The sequence below is a fragment of the Triticum dicoccoides genome, chromosome 3B, assembly GCF_002162155.2.
Source record: "Triticum dicoccoides isolate Atlit2015 ecotype Zavitan chromosome 3B, WEW_v2.0, whole genome shotgun sequence".
NCBI lineage: Eukaryota > Viridiplantae > Streptophyta > Magnoliopsida > Poales > Poaceae > Triticum > Triticum dicoccoides.
In genome coordinates, this window is record NC_041385.1 from 697601466 (window position 1) to 697619241 (window position 17776).

The 17776-nt window shown below is 43.3% G+C and overlaps 1 protein-coding gene and 1 pseudogene across 1 annotated transcript; one reads left to right on the forward strand and one right to left on the reverse strand.

The window, feature by feature from the left end:
- The first annotated feature begins 1879 nt into the window (after positions 1-1879).
- Positions 1880-6616, forward strand: LOC119277948 (heat stress transcription factor A-2b-like). The gene is made up of 3 exons (XM_037559296.1): positions 1880-2386; positions 4859-5732; positions 6209-6616. The coding sequence occupies exons 1-3, from the start codon at positions 2090-2092 to the stop codon at positions 6337-6339; spliced, it is 1302 nt and encodes a 433-aa protein (XP_037415193.1). The 5' UTR covers positions 1880-2089; the 3' UTR covers positions 6340-6616.
- A 331-nt stretch (positions 6617-6947) lies between these two features.
- LOC119281882 lies at positions 6948-11099 on the reverse strand (annotated as a pseudogene).
- Positions 11100-17776: the final 6677 nt, after the last annotated feature.

The window sequence follows — 17776 nt, forward strand, 5'->3', positions numbered from 1 at the left end:
AATTTCAACTAAAGGCAAATTTGCAAAATATTTAGATTACTCATTATTACCTTCTCCTTCTCGCGCATCATGTAGGCCCGGTGTTGCATGTCGTAGACATCGTCCAGAAGCCAAACCATCCTTATAATTTCAAACAATAAACATATAAGAGTTCATCTTCATCTCAAATATCGGTATACACTAAACATATAACATGTGTTCAACTACAAGAATCTCAACATCTCCTTCTCACACAATGAATATGTCATATGTGTTCAAATAAACTAAACATCTAATATTTCAAATAAACTCAACATCTAATATTTGAAATAAACTCAACATCTAATATATATCTAAACAAACATCTCATATATGTCTACAAAAATCAACATCTCATAGTTATCTATAAAAATAGGCATCTCATATATATCTAAAAAAACTAAACAATCTAGGGTTTCACTAACAAGAATCATATATTGTGAACTAATAAATAACACTACGGTACTACCAATATGACTACACATCCTAAATCGAGCAAATCAAACAAATCAAGGGTTCCATCAAATCTTGGACAAATCTCTAAAATGGCAACAAATTTAAGGAGCAAAAGAAAGAGAACAAAAGAGTTTACCTAGTAGGATGGATTGGAGATCGAATCCACGGATCAAATCTTCAAATCTGAGAGGGATGTGGGCGGGGATTAGATGGGGGCGCCGCCGCTGCTCTCTGTCCAGAGAGCGGAGAGGGGAAGAACTGCCAGGTCGGGCTGGGGCGGCCGCACTTAAGTCACTCCTTAGGCGCTACACGTTACAGTGTGGCGCCCTAGCCTTAGGCGCTGCACAGTTGCGTGTGGGGCCGCGCCTGGCCCTGGGCTGCCACGCTGGCAGGAGGTGCGACGCCTAAGGGAAGGGCGCTGCACAGTAGGGTGCGGCGCCTAGCTGTCGGGCGCCACTCGTAAGGGTCAGCAGAGTGAAATTTTTTCGTGACCAAGTCAGTTTGTGATTTGATTTGAGCATCAGGTCAAACATGTGATTTCTGCCCAAAAAATTCACCCCACCACACTGTAGTCAACGAATTAGCCACGAATGCGTTGCGAAAGCATGCGAAAATCAATGTGCTTACCGGATATTGCTCGATCTCTGACGCCCGTGATTCACAATCTCATGATGCACGAACTACAGACCAGCCTACCCCCTTCCCCCCGCGCCCCCGAGCCTCGGTAAGTGCTTCTCTCCGTGGATGTGGCGCACAGAGAAGCGGTACCCTGGCCTCTCTCTTGCCGCAACCTGCTGGTCGCTGCACGCCCCTGACTCCTCCACTACTACTCCTCTCAAAATATCCCCAGCTTGACGAGCGGAATTGCTGTACACCCAGTGGAATCGACCGCAGATTCGACGGACACGACGACTCCTTGCCGGATTTGGGGGACTAGCACGAACTGTGGAGATTTGAGATGGCGGAGAAGGAACTGCCAGAGGAAATGGGAGAGAACGAACTGCAGTTTCAAAATGGGAGCGATGGGGTGGAGCGACGAAGAAGAGAAGTGGCGGCCCTCAGTCTGCCACTTCGTCTGAAATTGGTGCGCTCACCAACGGTACCCCACCCCGACCGCGCGGCACCTGAAGCGCGTCGCGAACTATCTTGAGCCCGACCACACGACACCTGGACGATGCGATCGCCATCGGACGACGCAGAAGGGTGCGGGCCGAGCAGCTCCAAAAAGTGCAGCTGCACTTTTAGGAATTTAGTTTTTTTTTTTAAAAACCCTCTCAATCTTCACAAGGTGCACAGGCAGCAGCCACACACTGGCACTTGTCGCGCCGGCCCATACGAGGCCCAGTTCCCGACACGGGCCCGCCCTGCCGTTCATCCTCCTCCAATCCCTCCACGCCTTCCAGAACCTTCCATTCCCCAAATGGCCGTCTCTCTCCTCCCCGCTCCCCACCGCTCCTCGCTCCCTCGCCGCCGCTCCAGCCGCCGAGAGGAGAGATCGATCCCTTCACGGCAGGCGCTCCACCGCAATCTTCTCCATTAGGGCCGGCGACGGAGGTACGGGGAGGAGGGTTTTGGTGTGTTCCCTTGGTTGGGAGGGTTCTTGGGGTTTGGGTGTATGGACCCAATGCCGACTCTGGTCAAGGAGGAGGAGGATGGCCATGGGACAGGCGAATCGCCGGGGGCCACGGCGGCATCGAGGCCGGTGAAGGGGCTGCGCGATGCCAGGCCGTCGCTGTTCCTGACAAAGACGTACGACATGGTCGATGACCGGAGCACCGACGACGTCGTGTCGTGGAGCGCTGGCAATAACAGCCTCGTCGTGTGGGATCTGCACCACTTCTCCACAGTGCTGCTGCCGAGGCACTTCAAGCACAGCAACTTCTCCAGCTTTGTCAAGCAGCTCAACACCTATGTAAGCTACGAAGCCTCGATTCCCTTGACCCCTCTTGCAAATTTGCAATGCAACTGATTTGTTATGCCTCGATGCGAGTGAAGGTTGCCGTCTTTGCATGTTCTTGATGCTCCCAAATGCAATGCTGTGATTGTTACCTGTGAAATTGATGTGATTTAGCCATTGAGATTGTGTTGCCAAATTTGGTGAAGAGAAGTACAGAAAAAGAGTCAGTTACAACTGCAGAATACTATTGACTATTCTGGTTCAACAGTGGGGATACCATCTCTTGTTTATTATGAGCAGGACATCTTGCACTTCAGAAAATTGGTGGCATTAAACTAAACAAGCAGACCTGAATCCTAGAAGTGCATAACGGCTTCAAAACAAAAAAAGAATTCCTAGAAGTGCATAGGACTTTATGTACCCAGTTACATAATACTAAATGTCTTACATTTTGAGACAGATGGAGTATTTATGTAGAAAAGTGCACAGGAACCCCTCGCTAGTAAACTTCAGTTAATAAGAATGCAACACATTCACAAAAGTTTTGCCTGTTGAGCTGGATGTGCTGGGTAAAACCTTGGACTTTACCTGTTCTTGCGGACTACTGCTCCAACGTACTATATATTTTATGTCATCATCAAGAGGAAAGAACTTGTAGAGGAAAAAGGTCATTCTGCTTGTTTCACATGCATTTATCCTTACCCTGCTAGTGTCATATTTTTTTCATAAGATAATGAACTGCAACATTGTCTTGCATGTGTTGTACAGTTGTTTACTTCATGCCTTTGTATTAGAACCTCCTCTTGCTGAATTAATAGCAGTTGGAATATATTCGTGGAGTACCACATTCTTTGGACTTCTTTGTGAGCATGTGCATGGTGCCATCTTAGGTCATATGCACTGTGAAATGTTTATCTTCATAATTCATATGGATGTTGCACTGTGCTATTACCTACTTTCACAATGCAGTGGTTATGTTTGCAGTCTCCTTCCCCTTTTTTGCCAACTTGGCGAAGTACATTAAAAAGTTGGATGTTGAAGGTTGTTGTATGTTACTCCCTCCAGATCATAAATAAGTGACATTTTAGACACATATTCTGCCAAACTTTTAGAACTGTAACTATGAATAGATTTTAATTATTCCATTTGCAAATTTGAAATTGATATGTTATATAGTTGTCTCGGGAGGTATTTCTGGAATATTATATTTTGTAAGGCTTGCACATATATTGTATTATAAATCAGTGGTTAAAGTTGCATTGAAGAGCGTGTCAGTGTCTAGTGTCACTTATTTGTGATATGGAGGGAGTATTAACTAGTCTGGTGAATAGTGCCGATATCAGCTCTCTTTCTTTATGATTAGGGTGATTGTTTACTACGTAAGAACATGTTGGTACTTGGTAGTACACTAAAACAAGCAGAGCTAATTCCCCGAGGTGAATAGGAATGATATAATGTCCTATTACAGTTTATTCTGTAGAAAAGCATAGGGAATCACAAGCAGAAAAACTGAAGTTAATAAAGAAGCATATTGACACACTTTAGTTGAATGGAACTTTGGTGAGATATAAGTAAAAGCTGTATTTTAACAATTTGTCGTGAATTACTATCCTAAGTTCCTTTTTTCTCCTGTTACCATAAAAAGGAAATCAACACTGGGTCAGCAAAATGTTAAAGCCGTGTGTTCACATTCATTTTTCTTTACCCTGCTAGTGTTATATTTATGAGTAAATTCACTTGACATTAGGTAAACTGATGCTGTTGCACTGTTGTTACCCGCTCTCCCTGTTTAGTGGTTAATGTGCATTCCCCCTCTCATTTTTGGGACCTTTTGACCGAATAAAGGTTGTATTCTAAATTGAGTTCAACATTTTATCGATCAACATCTTTTATTCTTCTATAAGAGTCGATAGTTCTTTTCTTTTTTACTACTCCCTCCGTTTTTATTTAGTCCGCGTATTAGCTTTGGTGAAAGTCAAGCTTTGTAAACTTTGACAAAGATTATAAACAAAAATATTAACATGTACAATAACAATACCATTTGATCCATTATTGAATGTATTTTCACATCATATAGATTTGTTATGGTGAATGTTTATATTGTTTTCTATAAATTTGGTCAAACTTTACGAAGTTTGACTTCAGTCAAATCTAATGTGCAGAGTAAATAAAAACGGAGGGAGTACATTTTTTTTATTTTTTTCCTTCAAAAAAAAGGATGAAGATGAAAGAAGAGTTTTGAACAAATGTAGTGAAGAAACAACTGAACGGTGCATTTAAACATGTTCTAAAGAGGTAACCAGAAGATATCCTGTTGCAGTTCCATCTCTTGGTACTGTCATGGCTTATGGTCCAAAAAGAAGTAAAATGTAAATATAGCGTGTTGTTTTTTCGATGTTGAGAAAGAATTAACATGTTGCTACACACTTGCATTAGAAGTCTCCTGGAAGTAACCTTTCCCTGGTATGCTGTTTGTTCGCTTGTCAGGGTTTCAGAAAGGTGGATCCTGATCGATGGGAGTTTGCCAATGAGGGTTTTCTACGGGGACAGAGGCACCTTCTGAAGAACATCAGACGTCGAAGACCTCCCGCTAATACTGCTTCAAATCAGCAATCTCTTGGATCATACCTTGAGGTGGGACACTTTGGAAATCATACAGATACCGACCAGCTGAAAAGGGACAAGCAACTATTGATGGCAGAAGTGGTGAAGCTAAGGCAGGAACAGCAGAGCATGAAAACGCACCTGAAAGGCATGGAGGAGAGGCTACATGGAACCGAGCGGAAGCAGCAGCAAATGACAGCATTCCTGGCACGTGTCTTCCAGAAACCTGAATTATTGAAGCAACTGATTTCCCTGAATGGGGTGAGGAAGGAGCTCCATGACGCTATGTCAAAGAAAAGGAGGCGTAGCATCGGTCAGGGTCCTGAAGCTGATGACATGGGTGCTAGTGGCAGCCTGGAGCAAGAGTCACCTGTTCTGTCTGATCCCCATGAGTCAGTGGAACTTCTTGGAGAGGGGTCGGTGGAACTCCTTGCTGACGGCGTCCCATCTGAGCTGGAAAGTTCGACAGCACTCCTTGCTGATGGGATCCCACCTGACCTGGAAGGTGCGGCGGAACTCCTTGTTGATGTGATTCCATCTGATCTCAACGACTCAGGCGTCGACACTAACGGTGTAAAGCCACAGGATTTTGGTCTCGGTACCTGTGAAGTGCAGCAGAACAGAGCCCAGGGGGCGTTGCATGATGATTTCTGGGAGGAGCTGATGAGCAGAGCACTCAGCGGTGAGGATGACAACCCGGTTAACGTGGACGACATGGATGTGCTGTCTGAGAAGACGGATTTTCTCGTCCCAAACAGTACGACTCGCGCAACCTAGTTCCAATTTCATTCTGTTATATCGCCGTGACTTCCGTCATGTTTCATCCGTCCACCCTGCAGTCTGTGATTCCCCTTCATGTCGTCTAAACTCTGCAGCGGGAAATATTTCGATGAAATTTTTGTAGCCCTCCAGATCGTCGGAGATGGGTTATGAGTGTTTCCTCCGACTGAGCTTAGAGATCTGTTCGTTGTTTCAGGCAACATAGACTGTCAGTCTGTAATGCGGGTAGTGCTAGCGGTTGAATGACGCATGTTCTGATCTGCACGGTGTAAGACAGTTTTCTGGGGTTAAAGGCGTAGTATTGTAGATGTAGATTTGTTTACATCGGTTTTTGTTTGCTGCTCACGGTCCCTGATTTGGTCTGGGCGTCTGGCTATCCGACCCATTATTTAGCTGTCGACAGGTGACCAACTACAGCACATCCTGCGGTGCTCAAGGTTGTTATTGTTGCAGATGTGCGGGGAGCAGTGGCCCGTGAACCGGCGGGGCAACGCTACGGGTGGCACAACTTCTGCGTCGACAATGCCCTCAACGTCGCCTGCCTACTCGCGCGCTCCGGGACCGTCCAGTTGCCACTGCTTTGATGATGATCCATGCCGGCATCTCGCGGTGAGGACAGCCCAGTGCTGAACGTCGAGTTGAGCAAGCAAGGCGGCGCCGTTCTTCGGTGATTGAATGGTCCGCGCGGACGTGTCCTTTCTTGAGCGTCGGTTTGGATGTATAAATTGGATCTTGAAATGCTTTTCATTATCTAATGCTGTATGTATAACATGCAGTCCTCTTGCATGGTTGGTTTGAACAAAAACTGTTCTATGGATGAAATGCTTTTGTTGTCTAATCTGCAGAGCTGCTTACCATCGAGGAAGCATAAACCACACGACCATTTGTCCTGTCCCTATCCCAAGTTTCCAGTGCCTCTTTTTTCCGTTTACTTTTTTCTTTCTTTTGGGGTTTTTATTCGGTTTCCCCTGATTAGTAGAGAATGTTAGGTTTTCGGGTCCGGTCTCCCTTATAAACCGGACCGACTCTCTTCTTCTTAATGAAGTGCAGGAACCCCTCTCGAGGTGTTCTTGAAAAATAAACCACAGGACCTAGCGTCAATCAATCACAAGCGCACCCATCCATGAACTAAATCATGGGGAGATGGGAGTGATCCAAACTGCAAAAACGTTACAAGACTGACGCTAAGCAGATCATCCAGTCAATACACCACGACCAAAATTCAGATGACCCAACTTGTTTCTCCTTCGGAAAAACATTTCCTCCTGTGCCAAAAACCCTATTGAGCTGATCAGAGTCTTATCTAGCTAACTCAACTGGCCTGCGAGGTGGAAGATGCATCAGGCTGCTCATCGCCAGTTTCATGAGGCTGTGCATTTCCTCCCTGTGCCTGGTAAACAGCATCGCCTTCTGGAACTGAATCATGTCCTGCCGCAGGCTAGCTGACATTTGCAGTAGCTTCAGCTGAGCCCCCGTTGCACCCGTCTTGATCAGTGTACCCCGGCTGGGTCGACGGACCCTGCTGCATTCCCTGGATTGTTAGCGCCCGCCTGGCCAGTGTACAACGGATGCTGCCCATAAACTCCGGGCTGCGACCCTTGCTGTGGGTAGGCCGCAGCAGCATGGCATGCTAGCTGCTGATAGTTTTCATTGTTAGCAACTGCGTGATTGGTATACACAGGCTGAGTCGATGGATACTGCCAATAGACACCGGGCAGCATTCCTTGCTGTGGGTAGGCCAAAGCGACATGACTCGCTGGCTGCTGATGATAGTTTGCATTGTTAGCAATCGCCTGATCAGTGTAACCCGGCTGAGTCGATGGATACTGCCCATATACGTCGGGCTGCATTACTTGCTGGGGGTAGGCCGAAGTGGCCTGGCTCGCTGGCTGCTGACAACCACTTGAAGATTGAACGTACCCATGAATAGCACCAGCAGTTGCACCATAGGACTGACCATAACCAAGTCCTGGTTGAGGTGGCACGGTTGAGCTCTGTAATGCATATGGCTGCTGGGCTGGAGTTGGTCCATGGTAGTTTGTGCCTGGCATAGGAATGTCGTAGCCTTGCAGCTGAGCTCCACCAAAAGCAGACTTTCCATAGGGATCTTGCTGTGGAGGGTAAGACTGGTACACTGGCTGAAACGACTGCTGCCCGTGGCACTGCCCATTATCATACCCTTGCGCATATGTAAGTTGGCCCGGGGCAGAGTGTTGGTAACTGCTAGTATAACCAACAGGTACTTGAGGACTCCAGTTGCGGTAGTGTATTGGAGCTTGAGCACCACTAGGACCTCTAGCTGAGTCGTACATTGGAGCTTGAACGCCACTGGGAGGACCTCTAGCTGAGTATATGTTGTAAGAGGCATAATAGTCATAACAACCACCCTGATAAGGTGCCTGACCTGTACCACCATCAAGATGATATTGTGGGTTCTGATAATACATATCTCCCGGGCAGTCATAGCCATTGTCCACAACACATTGAGGCGCTCTACTAGGCTCAGTTTGTAAACTTGATCCAGGAGACTGATCACAAAAGATCACAAGACTATCAGATAGAGAAAAAAGATTTAAACATAAACAAGGGAACTGAAATACACCAAACTAATCTGCTGTAACTAGAAGGATATACTTGAATGGGCAGGACTTGCGGCTACAAAATATGCATGACATCTACTTCGATAACTTGCAAAGTAGAAAAATGGACAAACATTTACAAGATGAACACAACAAGTTGTCATGCATGACAAACTCAAGAGATGTAGTAAGGCCTCTACAGGCACAAAATAACCACAATAAAACATGAAGTGTTATTGAGCTGACAGAATATATATCATTCCTCTAAAAAAGAATATAGATATATAATAAGCCAATATAGAAAACCCAATAGATGGGCATGCAAAGTTTCCATGGTGAATACTCCAAAAGGCAAGAATTGGCAAGAAGTTTACAAGGAAAAAAGAAGGTTGGCTTAGATTCACTTTATCTGATGCATAACTGAGACACGTAGAATATCATGTATACTTCCAAACATGACACAGAACTCTGCAAACATAAGGATGCCAATTGTCGGGGAAAAATGAGTATCAAAGTGATATGCCACTAATGCCACAAGGCATATATGACAGACGTAAGTGGCTTAGGTCTTACCACTGCTGAAGAACAAAGCCCGACTACCCATCTTCTGTACAACAGTGGGTGATGGAGAATAATGAATTACTGAACCCAAATATATTATAGAGCTGTATCAGCACTGTGAACCATCATCTAGCCAAAAGAACTCTTAAAATAAAGCAATTTAGTTGTTGAATTTATCTTTCTAAGATCCCAGGGGTCATGAACAACCAAAAACGTTAAGGCCTTGACATTGTGATCACATAGTTGAAGAGCATACAACTTTCTGCACCGATGGATGGAAAAAAGAAATAATACCTATCATATGGTTCATAGCTACCAGGGATATCAATGAAGGTTACAACAGTCAGATGCAAAACTGTCATGGAGATATCATACGATCAACATAGATGATAAGTTACAAGCTAATGCCAGCAGTCTAGTTAAACTTATTATGCCTTACAATCAAGATGGATAGCTAATGCCAGCAGTCTAGTAAAACTCAAATATTTGCTCAATCATGGTAACATAAAAGGTGCAAGCAACATTTGAAAACATAAAGCGCATGTAGCAAACATGGTTTTAACTTCACGCAGACACGACATGTATAATACTAAAAAACAAATATATAGTTCCCCTTAAAACCTTCAAATAGCATGGAGAGCAATGCAACAGATTATAAATACAGATATAGATAAGTGCCAGAAGCACCTGACTGATGAGTTCTAGGACCATTGTTCTTGCAATCTCTATTTGATTCCAACTCCCAGTAAGTCGTATTTTTCTTTCTGTGGAAATATCACCTTCTGGGAGATGTTGCGGGATTAACTACAAAAAAGGATATTAGTTTTCATTTTGAAGTGAATAAAAAATATGCATGCACTAACCTGAATGTCGGACCCAGACTTAGTTTTTAGAGCCTTAATGGTCTCACCTCCCTCCCCAATGACCAACCCAGCCTACATATTATGATAAAAGGAAATATATCAGAGCGCTTGAGTAAATTTTATGGCCGAGATTTTTTTTAAAGCCTCACCTTCTCATTTGGGACATGGATGTCCGCTTGCTCAGCACCAGATCGCGGAGTCCCAAAACTTCTAGCAGCGGGTGTACATGAATCACCTACATCAACCTGCGAAAGGATATGATTTAATTTGGGTCAGCTTCATCATATTCCACAATCTGGATTTTAATCTGAGGCGATCCCCAGGCACCTGATAGTTTCCCCAGATTTACCAATCAAAACACCTGCCTACAATACTCGTCTTCCACATTCAGCTAACAGCTTAGCGTAACAAAATGGAGAAATGGTCTGAAAGTGAATTCCAATTTAAAGATTTCGGGGAATACGTGCATAGAAATATCATCACAAATTAACTTCCAAGTAAAATGTGTCTCTTGCTTGCTTACGACCTAATTCTTGCCTATTGGATAATTCACACTAAATGATCAGATATTTTGGGGGCAATGCAGCAACTAGAATATGTATATTCACGCAGAAATAAGCACTGGACATAATAACAAGGATAAGTAGACAGTACCTTGCTTTGAGTAATTTCAATTTTTCGCGTCACTTCTTGGGTAAGCCCTACAGCACTCTGCTGTTCTGGTGAGGGTACATTGTCCTCTTGACGATGTTCTGAACATTCTTTTGGAATGGTTACCTCAGAGCTACACAGCATGCTTTCATTGAAAGGAGCATCCCCATTCACCGATTCTGATGTTTCAGGTTCATGCACTTCAATTTGAGTAATACCTAGTGCAGATAAGAAAAAATAAACAATCTTATTCATGATAACAATGTAATGTAATACGACAATTGCAACTCATATTCGCTATAAGTCAACAACTATGGGAATTACACAAACAACTCAATGAAAAAAACATTTTTAACCCCTTTGATTGGTTTTAAAATTGAGCAAGAGCACCATATGCAATCCTTACCCATACCAACTCAACCCTCATTGGCATTGCTCCGAAAAAATCGCGAATCAGCGTAGAGATTGCGCAAAATCTAGCACGCCTAGACATATTACACAAATACAACGCGCATCAAACCGAGACGATGTAAAAAAGAGAACGGCGAATAATATACCTGACCCGTTGCCCTCGCCGTCGCCGCGCGGCCGCCTGGACCCTGTCTCCGCCGTCTCCTCCCCCCCTTCTCATCCCACCCCAGCCCGATCCTCGGCGCCGCCGCCACCCTGCTCCGCGTCCATCGGCAGCATCGCCTCCTCCCCTTCTGTCTCACCAAGCTTCCTCTTATAATCGAGACCGGGTGGAGGCACCGCCCCCTCCTCCGCCATCGGCGTCGGCACGGTCCCAGCCGCCGTTTCCGTAGCCGTGACCGGCGCTTTCGCTTGCGCGGGCTCGCTTGTCCTGGCGCTAGCGTCGGTCTCCGCCATTGGTGGGGGTGGGCTAGGGTTTTGGTTTTGGCGCGAGGACGCGGGGGGCTCGTGTAGCGGGGAAGACGGGACTCTGGAAGAGGGAGGCGCGGCGAGACGGGCATCGCTTTTTTTCTTTTTTTTTTTGAGTAACAGACGGGCATCGCTATGCCTCGCGTTCAGCGAATCGAGGCTGAAGCGCGCGAGCATATGGGCCGACCCAGGTTCGCGTGCTACACGGCCTCATTTTCTTTCTTTTTTTTCACGTTTTTATTTCGTTTTTTATTCCGTTTTTTAAGTTTATTTACACTTTCAAATAGCCTAAACATATAGGAGTATATACAAAAACATTTACTTAATATTTAGAAAAATATTAATCATACATTTAAAAAATGGTGAACAAGTATTTAGAAAATGTTGAAGGAGTATTTGAAAAATGTGATCATGTATTTAAAAAATGTTGGACAAGTATAAAAAAATGTTAAACAAGTATTTGAAAATTGTTGAACAACTATTCTAATAAAAATGAACAAGTATTTGAAAAACATGTTGATCATGTATATGAAAATGTTGAACAAATATTTGAAAAATGTTGAACAATTATTTGAAAAAATGAATGAAAAACAAAAAGAAACAAACAAAAAAACAAAAAAGAAAAAGAAAAAATGAAGAAGAAAAAAGAAAACCAAACAGAAAAATGGAGAAGAAAAAATAAAACCAAATAAAAATGTAGAAGAAAAAAGAAAAGCAAACAGCAAAGAAGAAAACCCGAAAAAAAAACAAAAAAACAGTGGAGAAAAAAGCTTTTTTACCTTAAGTAGGTCGCGTCCTACATATCATCACGAACTCCACACATAGCGCAGTGGCTAGCATCGCCATAAACTATCCCTTCCAACTCGCGTAAAGCGAGAAACAACGCTCGCGTGCCAAACAATTGCGAGCTCGGAACTGAAGGTGGGTTTTGGGTCATGAACCAGTTGACGACGGCAGAACTAGGCTTTTATTACACAAAGTTGGACCGGGACGCAACTAAACATATCCCGGACATCTGGATCCAGTTTACTTTAGGCCTCATATGACGGCCTTTACGTGGCCTTTGAAAAAAACACAAATTTGGTACCGTTGTCTCACAAAAAAACTTAATTTGATACCGCCCTAAAATGGTGGTGATCCAAATTTCTATATCTAAATGGTTGTAGTCTGATAAACGCTCTTATATTATGGTCATTGCACCATTTTCGTGGTCGGGATCTTTGAGCAATGGGTTGATCTGTTTGGCGTTCATGCAGGTGACATGCTTCTTTCTTTGGGTCGATGCTCTGGCCAAGACTCTGATGAATGAACTGCAAGAAGAGCATGAAGAATGGTTGCGCATGCTGCCACAAACGGTAGTGGCCGCAGCACAAGCTCCGGAAGAAGAGATGGAGGGCGAAGCACGCACTGACAGAGAGCTAGCTGTTGAGCTTAGAATGTTGAAGAAGAAAGTTAGGAAGCTTAAAGATAAAGTACAAATACCAATACCCATTTGCAATTACTTTTAGGCATTTGTAGGTATGGTAATCGCACTGGGTGTAATGTTGAAATTGTATGGAAAGGCATGAATTATGGAGGAATTTACAAGCTTGAAATTGTATGAGAAATTCACATAGTTTAAATGTTGGTCAAAGTTGTTTAAATGTTGAAAAAAGAGAGAGAAGAAGTGACCAACATGTAAATATGTTGAAAAAAGGGAGAAGAAATGAGGAATTCAGAAACTGTTGATCAATGAAATGCAGCTCTCTGCTCTGCCTTTCTGTTAAAAAAAGGTTCCTCTGTGGGCCAAATTCAGAGTGTAGAGCCAAGTGCCGGCTAGACTAATGGACCAACTGATCCAATTAGGCCCATTTGGGGGTTCTCTTGCGTGTTTTTCTGTTTTCTATTCTGATTTAATTTAGGCAGTAAATCATAATGCTGAAATTTTTTGTGGAAGCTAATTGAATTACTCCAGAACCAAATAATTAAGTTTAGAATTTTTTTTGGAGATGTTAAATATTTAATAGCAATTTAATTACTCCAATTCAAATACACCATGATTTAAATCAAAGACCAAAATGTCATGAAAATGTGCCTCAGCTCTGGTAGAGGTTTACACCTGGTGCCAAAATTAATGAACATTTTTTAAGGGCATTACATTGAGGAAAAACTAATTTATCTAAAAAATGAAGGGTGAAAAATGCACAAAAAATTGGTGTGGTTGGGGACTCGAACCCAGGACCGCGTGCGTTTGTGGCATTTAGGGTTGCGCTGGTAACCGCTAGGGCAGATGGAAAGACTTTGACATGGGTAGGTAAGAAAAGTATGCATAGTGAGACCGTTTGTTTGTACTGAATGTTTGCACACGTGTGAGAGTGGTTTTCCTTTGTTTTGCACTCAAATTTTGAAGGGTTGCAAACGTATGTTTGCACTACCACATGATTTTGGTTAGCGTGGCACTTGGTTTAGGATTTAAAGGGAATAAATTTGCATGTTAGTTCATGACTTTGTTTAGGGAAGAAATGATATGTTTGAGTACGAACATTTTTTAACACACTTAATAACTTGGATAGATAAGCTGCAACACACCGTACCCTTACATAGATGGATACCCATAGATAAGTTCACGGACACGACACGACACAGCACGACACGCACAACATAGAAAAGCAACAAAATAAAAACGATAAAACGAAAACATGACAAGCTTGACTCTGGGTTCGCACCCCTTCTTGAACATCTTCATGTTGACCTCCTTCTTCCACCTTGGCCGCGCGCCCCTTCAACACCGTCTTCAACTTCACACCTCCTCCTCCTCGTCGTCGTAGGGAAGGGAGTGCATCTGGCTTGGAGTGGGGAAGACGCTCTCGTACTTGGTGTAGATGTTGTACAGCGTGAAGAAGATAGACTCGCAGCCGCACCAAAAGACTTGGCCGAGGAGCTCGCGCGCGTCAAATGGGTTGGTGAAGGTGACCGTGAGCAGTAGGAGGATGCCGCCGCGGTTACGAACCTCGTTGAGGGTGAACATCCTAGGCGAGCCCCGTGGGAGGTGGGCATAGCCGGCTCTGAGGAAGTGATGTCTACTACACAACCTTCTTCTTGTAGACATTGTTGGGCCTTCAAGTGCAGAGGTTTGTAAGATAGTAACAAATTTCCCTCAAGTGGATGACCTAAGGTTTATCAATTCGTGGGAGGTGTAGGCTGAAGATGGTCTCTCTCAAACAACCCTGCAACCAAATAACAAAGAGTCTCTTGTGTCCCCAACACACCCAATACAATGGTAAATTGTATAGGTGCACTAGTTTGGCGAAGAGATGGTGTTACAAGTGCAGTATGGATGATAGATATGGGTATTTGTAATCTGAAATTATAAAAACAGCAAGGTAACAAGTGGTAAAAATGACGTAAACGGTATTGCAATGCTAGGAAACAAGGCATAAGGTTCATACTTTCACTAGTGCAAGTTCTCTCAACAATAATAACATGACTGGATCATATAACTATCCCTCAACATGCAACAAAGAGTCACTCCAAAGACACTAATAGCGGAGAACAAACAAAGAGATTATGGTAGGGTACGAAACCACCTCAAAGTTATCCTTTCTGTTCTATCCATTCAAGAGTCCGTAGTAAAATAACATGAAGCTATTCTTTCCGTTCGATCTATCATAGAGTTCGTACTAGAATAACACCTTAAGATACAAATCAACCAAAACCCTGCTCGTCCAAGTTAATAGGTTAGTCCCAAAAATAATATAAAAGTGCTTAGTAAAGCCCATAAACATCCAAAACAGATAATATAATAGCATGGATGCTTCATAAATTATAGATACGTTGGAGACATATCAACATCCCCAAGCTTAATTCCTGCTCGTCCTCGAGTAGGTAAATGATAAAAGAAAGAATTTATGAAGTGTGAATGCTAGCAGGTGCACAAGTTTGATCAATGATAATTTCAATCACCTTTTCTAGCATGATTATATGTCATAACAGTAGTTCATCTCATAAAACTTCTCAAGATCAAGTAACAAGCTATTCACATGTTAAAGCATAGACCATAAACATTCTTGAAAACTAGCAAACGTCATTCTCGGTCATCAAACAATTACAATTCATCTTATTTTCAGGAAGGGTCTATGTCAGAGCTTTGATTTAGCAAACTCCACATACTCAACTATTATATAGTCTTCCATGATTGCTACCACTCAAAGCATATTCTTAGAACAAATAGCATACATCAAACACAGAGAAAGATAGGGGCTTAGTGTTTTGCCTCCCAACTCACTTATCATATAGATAATTGTCAACAATAATAATTCATGATCAAATATATTTGCATGGCCATATATGCTTAGATCTTTCCCCAACACACGATGCTTGCCAACTAAAGAGTAGGTAGGAATGAGAAGGAATATTACTGACTCTTGCATAAAAGTAAAAGATAGGCCCTTCGCAGAGGGAAGCAGGGATTTCCAGAGGTGCCAGAGCTCGATTTTGAAATAGAGATGAAAATAATTTTGAGAGGTATGCTTTCATTGTCAACATAACAATCAAGAGTTCCCAATATCTTCCATACTACATACAATATAGGCCATTCCCAAACAGAGTGGTAAAGTTTTTACTCCCCCTCCACCAACAATCATCAATCCATGGTTTGCCCGAAATAACGGGTGCCTCCAACTAACATCAATCCTGGGGGAGATTTTTTTGCAATTATTTTTGATTTGATTTTGATCTTTTGATCATGGGACTGGGCATCCCAGTTACCAGCCATTTTTCTCGTGAATGATGAGTGGAGTCCACTCATTGTGAGAATAACCCACCTAGCATGGAAGATGCTGACAGCCCCTAGTCGCTACATGAGCGACTCGAGCATACAAAACAAATTATTATTTGAAGGTTTAGAGTTTGGCACATGCAAATTTACTTGGAACGGCAGGTAAATACCGCATATAGGTAGGTATGGTGGACACTCATGGAAGAAACTTGGTTCAAGGGATTTTGATGCACAAGCAGTATTCCCGCTTAGTACAGATATTTGGCTAGCAAAGGATTCTAAATAGTAAGCACCACATGTTGGAGGATCTATAACAATATAACTTCTATACAAATATACCCAAGCATAACTCATTATGTTGTCTTCTGATGTCTACTACACAACCTTCTTCTTGTAGACCTTGTTGGGCCTGCAAGTGCATAGATTTGTAGGACAGTAGCAAATTTCCCTCAAGTGGATGATCTAAGGTTTATCAATCCATTGGAAGCGTAGGATGAAGATGGTCTCTCTCAAACAACCCTACAACCAAATAACAAAGGGTCTCTTGTGTCCCCAACACACCCAATACAATGGTAGATTGTATAGGTGCACTAGTTCGGCGACGAGATGGTGATACAAGTGCAATATGGATGGTAGATAAAGGTATTTGTAATCTGAAATTATAAAGACAGCAAGGTAACTAGTGGTAAAAGTGAGCGTAAACGGTATTGCAATGATAGGAAACAAGGCCTAGGGTTCATACTTTCACTAGTGCAAGTTCTCTCAACAATAATAACATAGATAGATCATATACCAATCCTCAACATGCAACAAAGAGTCACTCCAAAGCCACTAATAGCGGAGAACAAACGGAGAGATTATGGTAGGGTACGAAACCACCTCAAAGTTATTCTTTTGGATCGATCTATTAAAGAGTTGTACTACAATAACACCTTAAGACACAAATCAACCAAAACCCTAATGTCACCTAGATACTGCATTATCACCTCAAGTATCCGTGGGCATGATTATACGATATGCATCACACAATCTCAGATTTATCTATTCAACCAACACAAAGTACTTCAAAGAGTGCCCCAAAGTTTCTACCGGAGAGTCAAGAACGTGTGACAACCCCTATGCATAGGTTCGTGGGCGGAACCCACAAGTTGGTCACCAAAACATACATCAAGTGGCACATGATATCCCATTGTCACCACAGATAAGCATGACAAGACATACATCAAGTGTTCTCATAAAAGACTCAATCCGATAAGATAACTTCAAGAGGGAAACCCAATCCATTACAAGAGAGTAGAGGGGGAGAAACATCATAAGATCCAACTATAATAGCAAAGCTCGCGATACATCAAGATCGTGCCATAGAGAGAACACGAGAGAGAGATCAAACACATAGCTACTGGTACATACCCTCATCCCCGAGGGTGAACTACTCCCTCCTCGTCATGGATAACGTCGGGATGATGAAGATGGCCACCGGTGATGGGTTCCCCCTCCGGCAGGGTGCCGGAACGGGCTCCCGAGAGGTTTTTGGTGGCTACACAGGCTTGCGGCGGCGGAACTCCTGATCTATCTTGATATTCGATGGTTTTAGGTTAAGTAGGCTTATATAGGCGAAAGAAGTCGGTCGGGGGGTGCTCGAGGGGTCCACGAGACAGGGGGGCACGCCTAGTAGGGTGGGGGCGCCCCCTATCTCTTGGGCTCCTCGAGTATCTTCTGACGTGAACTCCAA